The sequence below is a fragment of the Coenobita brevimanus genome, chromosome 8 (genome assembly GCF_032717465.1).
Source record: "Coenobita brevimanus isolate Jiangsu-jjx chromosome 8, ASM3271746v2, whole genome shotgun sequence".
NCBI lineage: Eukaryota > Metazoa > Arthropoda > Malacostraca > Decapoda > Coenobitidae > Coenobita > Coenobita brevimanus.
In genome coordinates this window covers 43890263-43901547 of record NC_136961.1, presented here as the reverse complement: position 1 = coordinate 43901547, position 11285 = coordinate 43890263, and the positions used below count along the sequence as shown (strand labels likewise).

The window sequence follows — 11285 nt, the reverse complement described above, 5'->3', positions numbered from 1 at the left end:
GTAGCTACATTTCCTACTTATATAACAAGGGCATTAATTTTTATAGGGAGTCTGTGGGTCGAGGGTAGTTGTCCGGAAATCAGGACGAAACTAACGCACATCGGGCCATCCTAATTCGTGAGTGTTTTTCGTGACTCGGTGACAGGTTTCGTAGGATCGTTTCTCTAGCGATTTATTTTGCATATAACCCGTTAATACTATTTCATGTGTTATTTACTGTGTATGATCTTTACTCTTAATATCGAATGTGTTTATTGATAACATGTAAGAGGATACTGATGTGTAATGTGCTGAATAACTCGCTAAAGAAGATGCGTTACGAAATCTCCTTAGTCACTTAGAATGCGACTCCCATTTATTACTGGCCTCTCCTAATGTCCGGACTGAGCAGCCTAGACCCGGGCCCCTACGCTCCTGAGTCATTAAAAGTGTAGATGATTGATAGACAGGCAGATAGATAGTCAGATAAAGATGTACATAAACACAGATACAGAAAAATAGATAGATGGATATAAATAGACATAAACACAAATAGATATACAGACAGACAGATCCATAAACACATAGATTGATGGACAGATAGATAGATAGATTTTTGTCATTCCTGTTAGTGTATTAGATTTTTGCCTATTAATGGACACAGTATATACTAATTTCCTTTTTTTTTTCAGATGTGTAGTCGCCAATCATCTTTCAAAACTAAATCAACTGTTTATATATTTAAGTAATGGATGGTACAGGTGCGTTGTTTATTTATTTATTTATTTTTACACCCGAACATGCGATGGTGAGAGCGTGGTACTGTTTTGGTCGGCGTGTGTGTGTGTGTGTGTGTGTGTGTGTGTGGGTCATAGGTGTGTGGGTATTAGGTGTGTGGGTATTAGGTGTGTAGGTATTGGTGTGTGGGTATTAGGTGTGTAGGTATTAGTGTGTGGGTATTAGTGTGTGGGCATTAGGTGTGTGGTTCTTAGTGTGTGGGCATTAGGTGTGTGGGTGTGTGTGGGTATTAGGTGTGTGGGTATTAGTGTGTTGGTATTAGATGTGTGGATATAAGGTGTGGATATCAAATGTGTGGATGTTCAGTTTGTGTGATAGGCTTCAGTGGATATGGGAGTGAAATCTCAAATACATGATATATATTGAAAAAAGAAAAAAAGGTAGAATGGTATTAAAAACAAAAATCAAGATGCAAAATTAATTGATGCTACCCTTCCACACTTTCAGAAAATTCTCTTCTGTCTGGCAATGGTGAGAGCTCCAGCAAACATCAAGCCACGTGTAGCAACAACCCCTCCTCCTCCACCCTGCCACAGTCTCACCACAACCCCACCACCTCAAGTCAGTCATCACCCTCCAACACACTTAAATCGCCACCACGCACTTCATCTAGCACAGGTATATCATCTCCATACCCTCATTACTGGCTATAAGTCAAGAAATTTATATCTGTATTATTATTGTGAATGTGTAAGCAAGTGCCTAATAATTTGCAGTCATTTATGGTACACTTGTAACTGGTAGCCTGAATGATGGCTATGAATAACTGTTACAGAAGATGAGGTGGATGGTGTGGTGGCAGTGAAGGTGCATCATCCCCAGCACAACACCCCAGGTGATCCGTGTGATGATAACAGCCTACTGGAAGTGAAGGAGACAAGACTCTATTTTAGAAGATTCTGGGTACTTTTCATATTTTCCATAATGGCATTATTCCAGGTTAGTGAATTTTGTATGACAATACGAGATGAGAAAATTGTGTTTATTATTATGTATTTAGTATTTAGAATGAAAAAAATTCAGTGCCATTAGTGTGATACATACCTTTACATAAATGGAAATCCAGTAACTGTTATTACAGAATAAATGTTAAATAGTCTATCAAAGCAGAGTACAGAATATTGTACACAGTATTTGTACATTTTTATTTCTGCAAGCAGCATAGGGGATAGTATGTAACAGAAACTTTATTTCCCTCAGGACCTCCAGTGGATAACATGGGGGCCAATAGACGACAGTGTGAATGCTGCCTTCCATGGGTGGGGGTCATCCACAGTGGCAATGATGGCCAACTGGGGCACCATTTCCTTTGTCACCTGTATCACACCCATGTGCTGGCTCATGACTGCCAAAGGTCTGCGTGTGGGAGTGCTGACATGTGCGGCACTCATTGCCATTGGCACAGTAGTCAGAATAATTCCCTTTTTCACCACATCAGATACTTTCTTTACTGTGTAAGTTTTGTTCCATCTAACAAACAATGTGCATTCAGGTTAATGCTACACCACCTCTTGACTCATAATTTATGGCATAGCACCAGAAAAAAGGAATAACAGTAGCTTTTAATAACAGTACCTCTTTAATGACTTCCATTTTGGTTATGGTAGTAACTCTCAGTGAGTTTCACAGAGAAGTGTCATTATCAGGTACAAGGAATGATGCAGACATTAATGAGTTTGTTTCCAGAAAGTACCGTAGGTGAAACAGTGACGACTGTTCAAAGTTGTTTCATAATGCAACACTGCTTAAAAATATTCATCATCAGAAGCTGATGATGAATCAGTCATTTGATACAATACAAATATCACATGAATTTTCACCTTCCACTGTCTCTTACACTCCACTTATTTACACAACAGGGTTCTTTCTCCTTCCTATTTTCGGATCCTAAATACCCAATTTTTAAATGAATTATTATTATTACCGTACATTATTATTATTATTAGTAGTAGTAGTAATAGTAGTAGTAGTAGTAGCAGCAGTAGTAGTAGTAGTAGTAGTAGAAGTAGTAGTAGTAGTAGTAGTAGTAGTATGTGATGAAGATGATGATGATGATGATAATAATGGTGATGATGATATAATGATGATGATGATGATGATTACTGTATATATTGATGATGATGATGATGATAATAAACAGTGATAATGATAATGGTAATGATGACAAAGATAAAAACATTGGTAACAGATGGTAACCTGTTCAGGATGGCCCATGTGTGTGCAATCTGTGTTGGGATCCCCGGCACCCTGGTGATGGCTGCACCGCCCCTGATTGCTGCCGAGTGGTTCCCGCCCAAGGAGAGAACCACAGCCACTGGTCAGTCTTGTGGCACTGTGGTCATCTGTTTGCCTTAGAGTCGTATGCGTAAATCTTGAACGGTGAAGTGGAATATATAAGTCCCTAATTTTTTACAGTCAGTTATGGAATGCCTGTGATTACTTAGGTGTGGTCAGCCTGCATCCAGCATTACAGAATACAGTTAGTTACAGGAAAGAGAAATACTGTCTGTTCCATCTCCATCACATGCTTTAGAAATCTAGGTCACAGTCCAGGAGCTTACATTCCATTCAGTGATGTAAGGCTTAAGTATACGATCATACTTTCTGCTCACCTGGTACTCCCATCCCTGGCTGGAAGGAAACCATAGCCAGGGTTTGATGGTGAATTAAGACCTGGCATTGAAAGTTCAAAGCCTTTCTAGATTGCACAAGTAACACTGGAATCAGGAACTGTTCTCCATGTTTCAAACTGTAGTACTTTACCACCTTAACTCTGAAAAGTCTTCATTATTGTGAATCCTGGCTAAGGTGTCTCCATCCAACGACAGAGAGTGGACAGAAACTCTGGATCATGGGTTTTCTTGTGGACTTATAAGGCTCCCTACCAGCTTTTTCTTGGCAGTTCATTTGGAATAGAGCTCATTAATATCATTATATCCTTTTAAAACAGACATTAAAAAAGAAAGAAAGAAAAAAAAAAAGGAATGCAGTACTAACATGCCACATGCAAAAATAAACTGGTAAGGAAGAGTCGGGGAGCCTCTGAACTTTTTTAGGGTTTAGTCTTGCCATCATTAGATGATTGCATTCAGCTCAGGAGAGATTGATGAAGGGGACAGATATAGCCTTGGTAAACCCTGTCACCACTACAGAGCCTTTTTGAGTTAAAAAAAAAATTGTCTGAAAACAGAAAAAAAAAAAAACTATACCACTAATATATGGGATAAACCCATGAAAATACAGTTCATGGACAATTTTTGGATAACATATACCCCAGACAGCTACTGTGTACCACAAACATTATAAAACTCTAAGTTTCCTTTCTTAGTCCACAGTATAACAAACAGTCATTCAAGTTCAAATATGATAGCTAGTATCACAAATTGCTATAACTTCATATTAATGATAGCCATCATCATCATCATCATCATCATCATCATCATCTAATCCTGTGTTGCCCCATGAGGAGCAAAGGGAAATGAGGAGGATTAAAGATAGTGAATTCTGTAAAAGATTTACAGCAGCTTGGATACTCAGAACATTTGCAGTATTTAGAAGAGAATTTGGCTGTTGTTTGACATTTACTTCAGCAATATCATTTTTGCGGCAGCTATTCATGTGGCTTCAATATATATTTGTCTGCAAGGACATCATATTTCATTCATTAAGAAGATATTACAGGTAAACTGAATCATGGCCTGGTATGAAAATACAGTTCAGCTTTACAGGCACTAAATCATAAGAGCCTAATACATTAAGTTAATAAAATGCAGCCAGTAACAAACCAAATATGTATAACAGCTGTCTTACTTGAGTGCTGTACATTTTTCAGCGGTGGCACAGGTGATGAACCAGTTAGGGTCAGCAGTGAGTTACATGGAGCCATTGGTAGTGCGTTCCCCCAGCCAAGGAGCAACACCTGAAGAGATCAGAAGTGACATCCAGCGACTCTTATACATATGTTAGTAGCCAGGCACTTCTGTAATTAGTTTTATCTCTTTACATTGATGTGTTTGTTTTATTCTGTCCAATCCCTCAGTTCTTTACATCTAAGAATGAACCTTTCATAATTATGGGCTCTGAAAAGATAAAACATAAAGGTGAGGTCAAATACCATGAATTGCCGATCAGAGTGCTTCTCTCCATAACGTAGGTACCATATATGAGGTTATCAAGAGTTTTTCACCCACCGCCTTGGGATACAAGGCCACTGTATCATCCAGGTTACAACACTTCTTTCCCTTAGGTGGTACCCTATGTGCTTATTTTACCTACCACACCACAAAAGGTGGATGCACACTTGAATGGACTGGTGCCACCTGCGTGCACCAGGATTTAAACCTTAGCTCTACTGGGTCAGCTTTTTTGTAGCTTGCAATCCTAATTACTTGGCCAATAACCCCCACACTAAGGCAGAAAGAGTTCTCTTTTATTCTTGCTATCATCTAACAGTTTTTTACAGCTTAGGAAAGTCCTCTCATAGTTAAGGGGTAAGAAACAGTTTCTAGTAACCCCTTCATTAGGGTTAAGACTTTTTTGAAGATGTTTCATCCAGTAAGCCAAATATTAATAACGAGATTAGGCTGCTGATTCTCAGTACACATGCAATTCATTGGTAATTGTGGTCGTGATCTTTGCAGGGGCTGGTGCTGGTTCTGCCATATTTCTGGCCATTGTGATATACTTCCCTCCTAAGCCTCCAACTCCTCCATCTCGCACTGCCCATGAGGAGAGACTAGACTTTATGAACAGTGTCAGGAGAATGCTCAGGTAAGATGCTAACCTGAGTTTAAAAATTTCCAAACAATTATTAGTAACACTCCAAGCTGCCATGACTCACTCTCAGCTGACTTAAACCATCTCTTGTTAACTAGAATACATTTAGTGGGTTTGTCTTGACTGTGGGAGGGTTGATGACACCAATAATAATACTCTTGGGCTTCTATAGACACTCTAATCTGAGTAAAAATAATCTGATGTTGCTGGAATAAAGTACCAGAGAAGATCCAATAATGAAACGATTAAAAATGTACAGTACACTATCTAATGGCTGTACTGTATACTGAATTAAAGTTGGGAGCATGAAGATGTATGGCAACCCCGATGTTCAAGAATTGCTGTGCTCATTAGATGTGGTTATTCTGCATGCCACATAACAGAGCACATTTAGCAGCAAGGCAGAGAAGTCAAATATGCTCTGCTCTAATCACACGTTCCATAAAAAAATGCTAGAAATTAGGAGCTGTCTGCACCTTCATGACATCATTGTACTGAAGAAGGGTTAATCTACTGTTATAACCCACCATAATGGCAATTTTATTTAGAATATGTAATTTTAAAAAAGAGTTCAGTATAACTATATGTGTTTTGTGTCAGGAGCAAGGATGTGTTGTTGGTGACACTGTCCTATGGGATCGTCAGTGGACTGCCTGCAGCCTGGACCAGTGTCCTCAACTATTCCCTTAAAGATCTGGGCCTCTATCAGGTAAACTAAAGCATTCTGTTTTCCTTCTTGCTTCACCTCATGGTATAAATTATCATCATCATCATCATCATCATCATCATCACCATTATCATTGTCGACCTCCTCCTCCTCCTCCTCCTCCTCCTCCTCCTTCTCATCATCATCATCATCATCATCATCATCATTATCATCATCATCATCATCATCATGACCTTTTCTCCCCACCTTAGGATGGAGTGAGGTGGGATCCAGAATCAAAGAGAGATCATTAAAGTGGGAAAACTACCAACAGCATGCCCAAGTGAATGGACCAGAGACACATCATTCTAGTCTTTGGAATCCTGGCTATCAGTAACCTCTATTATATGAGTGATGGATGTGCAGAAGATTTGCTTTGATGATTTTAAATAATTTGCAGTTTCTCAGCCTAAAGATCACTTATATTTGGTGATTTCTGAGCTATAATTTCCAGTGTTTCTTATTTATTTTCTTGTATTTTGGGGCCTTATTTCTTTTATAATTTCACGTGGCACATAAAGACCCACATTCTCATCGGTTGAGGAAACTCCCCAACACCTTTTCCTAGGCGACTTGTTTATTAATTCTTACTATCCTCTTCTGTGTCATTTAAATAATTCCATTGCTACCATACTCAGCATAAATAAAATACGAATTGATATTACCCAGCTGTATCCAAAAACAAATCACTAAGGAAGAGGTACTAGGGAGTCTCCTAGCCACACAAGTATACCATCCAAGGAGAATATTGTGACAGCAGACATTAAAGCCCCATACAAACGTGGTGAAAGAACCATTAAGGCCATTAATCTCTTTTTTTTTTTTTTTCCATCCTTGCCATATCTATCTATCTATCTATAACCAGGTGCCTTAATCCCATACAGAGTGGCCACAAACAAAGTGCTTTCATGCCGCCCTGTCCCCTGGTATTTCACTGCGCTCCCCCTAGCTACACTTCCCTCTCGTATACAGTACCTCTCTACTTCTTTCTTCCATGTCATCCTTGGTCTCCTCCTCCCTCTTCCTCCCTCCACCTCACTCACATACACTTCCCTCATTAGTTTCGCTCTCCATCCTCTCCACATGGCCAAACCACCTCAGTGTATTTCTCCCAGTGCTTTCTGTTACATCCTCATCCACACCACAAAGCTCCTTCACTTCCTAATTTGTTAGTCTGTCTCCATGCAACTCCACATTCTTCTCACAAATAACTCATTTCTACATTATTTTATTCAACCTGCAAGAGACTATACTAACTGGAGGAGTCAGATACAGACATCATTAACTTCTTCCAAATGAGGCTCTTACTGATAGATATATCTGGAGGTAGCAAGAATAAAATTAAAACTACTGTATGTCATTGTAATGAAGGGGTTAAAGTGAAGAGATAGATGCTGCATTTTGTTCAACCTCCAAGAGACTATACTAACTGGAGGGGTCAGATACAGCCATCATTAACTTCTTCAAAATAAGGCCCTTACTGATAATAAATATATCTGGAGGTAGCAAGAATAAAATTAAAACTATGTCGGTGTAATGAAGGGGTTAAAGTGAAGAGATAGACGCTGCAACTCCAGTGTTATTGTGAAGTTTTGCACTGTGTAGTCCAGTGGTTACAACATCAAAGTTGGAGTGACAGTCTTGCCTGCACACACTGGTTTGATTCCCAAAATGTGAATGGAGACTCTTTGATCATGTAATGCCACAAGGGGTAGTAGGCAGGTCATCAACTGTTAAATGTAGCTGTTGGACTATGGTGCCTACACCTTGAAGGAGTTAGAATGGGATTGGCTGTTACCCTTGGTTGTACATGCAAGTGGGCACTGGAGCCAAAGCCACTGTTAACTTGAACTAGGTGACCTTTTGTTATATGGTACTAAAAATCTCTTTTCTAAGCATTCACACCACCAAGACATCCATGCCTGACCCATGAGTTACAACTAACATACTATTTTTGAATGAAATTTCACAAAAGGAAGTACTAAACAATTCAGTGCCAAGGTAATAATTTTAAAACTGTTTGTCAGTCCCACTCTTCCCTGATAACATATCCTTCCCACCAACTGGGGTCTGTAAAGTCAAAAGAATGAACTTCATATATTAATATGAAAGCAAGGGGAAAGAGGTGCCTAAGATATTTCCAGTCTGGGTTATAGAAACTAAAAATTATCACATCAGTCCTGTCCATGTCATTTTACAAAAACAGGACTTAAAACAATCTTATAAGGGAGATTGGGAGGGAGGTTAGGGGCATTTTTACAACTGGGCAGCAGAACTGTGTGGTTGTATTGGTGCCACCAACTAGAATCATCTCTTTCCAGGTACTTGAAAATGCTGAAAAATGATACAGTACTAAACCCAGATCTACAGATATGTATATAATCTTTGCTCTTTTCTTTAGTCCCCCTAAAAGTTAATGGATCTTTATAATTTGGTTGAATCTCCTTCCTAAAATGACACCAGAAATACTAATTTGGTGATTTCATAAAATTACAAGAATTATTACTTCACTTAAAGCTATTCATCTTATGATTACCCCCCCCACCAGGATGAGGCAATGTGGGTGGGGCTGTCTTCTGTTATAGTGTCTGGCGTGGTCACTCTTGTGGCAGGGAGGCTGACTGACTACGTATATGGTCACATCAAACCTTCACTGATGTTCTTCATCATCTGTGACATTGCCTGCTACTACTGGTTCTTCCTTCTTTCTTGGGGTGCCATCACCATTACTAAATGTGAGTGCTTTTTAGAATAACCTGTCAGTATTCTCAAGCTGGTTTGGATCTTTAGTAGTCATTAATCCCTTTGGTATGACAGTCAGCTCACTCATTATGCATGTTTCCACAAAACCTTTCATGTACAGTGGACATACCTGTTGTCCAGGTTCTAAACTTTTCAAAGCGTGTGTATAATGCGCATAACATGTGACGTGGATCCAGACATGCCCCCAAATGGCATATTTTGCCATAGGAAGCATCCCTTCTTCTTAGAGCACACAGCATGTAACTGCTCATAGGCCCACTGCACACCTCTTCCTCCTTTACACCAAACCTGTCCACCATCGTGGTTCATTTTAAGTCCAGTACAACAAGTACAGTGGGCTCGCACAGTGCGCGTCACCGCAGTGCGCGATTCGCCCTGTGCACGAGTGACCAAATATCATAACCAAAAACCCTTTAATGCGCGAGTTTACTGCACAGAACGCAAGGCAGAGGCAAGGAGTGGCTCAAAAATGCCATTTTCTACTAGTGCGCGACCACCCCTCACAGAGCGCGTCATGTGTCGTCATGCTGATGCGCCAGACAGAGTCAAGTTGAGAAGCCTAGCATGATGGAAGGCAGGACTGAGCTGTGTATGTCAAACATTAGCAAGATCCTTGCTGCCGTGGATAAGCTCAAGGAAGAGGTGAAGGAACAGGAAGTGAGCAACCTTAGAACGGAGGAACTTCTGGTTGGTATCGACAAACTCTTCCGTTTCTACACAGACAAGCACAGGGAAGAAATAAACAGGAGAAGACAGACGCTCATAACAAGCTACACACAGCGGGCTCAAGTTGGTGAAATAGCGGAACCATCGACATCGTCTGCTCCTGTTCCTGTTGAGGATAAAGAGGATGCAATGTCAGAAGTGTCAGCATTGAACTTTGAAGGGTTTATGGCCGAAGTGAGTGACTTTGATGCTCCTGGGGAAGGTGATCAAGAGGAGTCTGCAGAGGGAAGTGTTGGTGCGGTGGGGAGTGCGGCGCTGTAAGTGTTGCCGCGCCTCGGAACCCCTGTTATTTAAGGTCATCAGGCCTGTTGTCTACTGTTGTTAAGGTGACTACCCATATTTTTGTTATTGTAGCTATAGCTTTAGTACAATGTCTGAAACATATGACCTTTATTATGTCTCTAAGGGCCAAAAAATGTCCAGGTATGAGGGGGTACCGCCCATATGTAATTATTCCCATAAGATTATGTATTCCTAGTACGCGAATTCCCAGTGCGCGAGCTCGTGCACCGCCCAATCTCTCGCGCACTGTGCGAGCCTACTGTATGTGTATACATGTGTTTATCTTGCAGCGGTATTGATATACTCAGATAGCGGTCCAGTTATACATACATCTGTTAACCCCCTTTCTATCCTTTGAAACAGGGATGCAGGACTGCAGAAGAAGGGCAGTTTAAGCCTGCAGTCCACTGGGTTCATGTTCAGATGAAGGTGGGGTTACATCTGTTACCTCTGGCTATTAAATTTGGTTTGCTACTAAAGGTGGTAGCAAACTGGGTGGCATGGACGAGCCACTCATGAACAGTGAAAGGGTTGATCCTTCAGTCTGATGATTGATATTACATTAAATTGTAGTTTCTGCCAGATAATGCCACTCAGCACAGGAATGGCCTCTGGTAGTGAAGGAAGTGATGATAGCCAGTTTGAAGTGTCTCATAAAATGAATAAAATCATGTGGCTATTGACATCATGGTAGTGAAGATCATTATGGATTCTATCCAAATAAAGTGGCAAGTAGTTGGTCTGGTGGTAGATTTCTCAGGTTGGAGAACACTGATTTCCTATGCACAGCTTAAGTGATCCATATCATGGAAGCCAAGCTTTGGGCCCTCTTGGACCCAACAGGGTTAATAAGTGATTGGCTGTTACTATATATGTACAGAGTACTGTAATATGTCTGTAGAGTTTGTGTTAATCAATTTTCCTTTTCTTTCAGGGCAGATCTATGCCAGTGTAATAGGTGGTGTGTCGTTTAGTTTTGCTTGTAGTCCTCTCTTCTTTGAGTTGGCAGTGGAAATCTGTTACCCATGTTCTGAGGTCAGTGTGGGTGGACTCCTCACCGGAACAAATAATCTCGTTGGCCTAACATTCCTCTTCATCTTCTTTATCCCCAACATTGGTGAGTTTTGTGTTATGACTCTGTTTGGTTATAACTATGTTCAAATACAGTACAAGAGTTGCATCTATGGATTTCTTTCTTATATAAGAGGTTATTAATTCAGTGACACTTCAGAAGAGAACTAAGTGAAGCAGTTTG

General features: G+C 40.3%; 1 protein-coding gene across 1 annotated transcript in view; it reads left to right on the top strand.

Moving 5' to 3' along the window:
- Nucleotides 1–11285, top strand: part of LOC145408279 (solute carrier family 49 member 4 homolog) — a 37419-nt gene that overhangs the window by 25758 nt on the left and 376 nt on the right. The window contains exons 2-11 of the mRNA XM_080279049.1: nt 672–740; nt 1225–1395; nt 1553–1716; nt 1978–2231; nt 2982–3094; nt 4610–4738; nt 5418–5547; nt 6154–6262; nt 8808–8994; nt 10965–11147. Coding sequence (XP_080135175.1) covers nt 728–740; nt 1225–1395; nt 1553–1716; nt 1978–2231; nt 2982–3094; nt 4610–4738; nt 5418–5547; nt 6154–6262; nt 8808–8994; nt 10965–11147 — 1453 coding nt within the window. The 5' untranslated portion in view covers nt 672–727. The remainder of the gene's footprint in view (nt 1–671; nt 741–1224; nt 1396–1552; nt 1717–1977; nt 2232–2981; nt 3095–4609; nt 4739–5417; nt 5548–6153; nt 6263–8807; nt 8995–10964; nt 11148–11285) is intronic.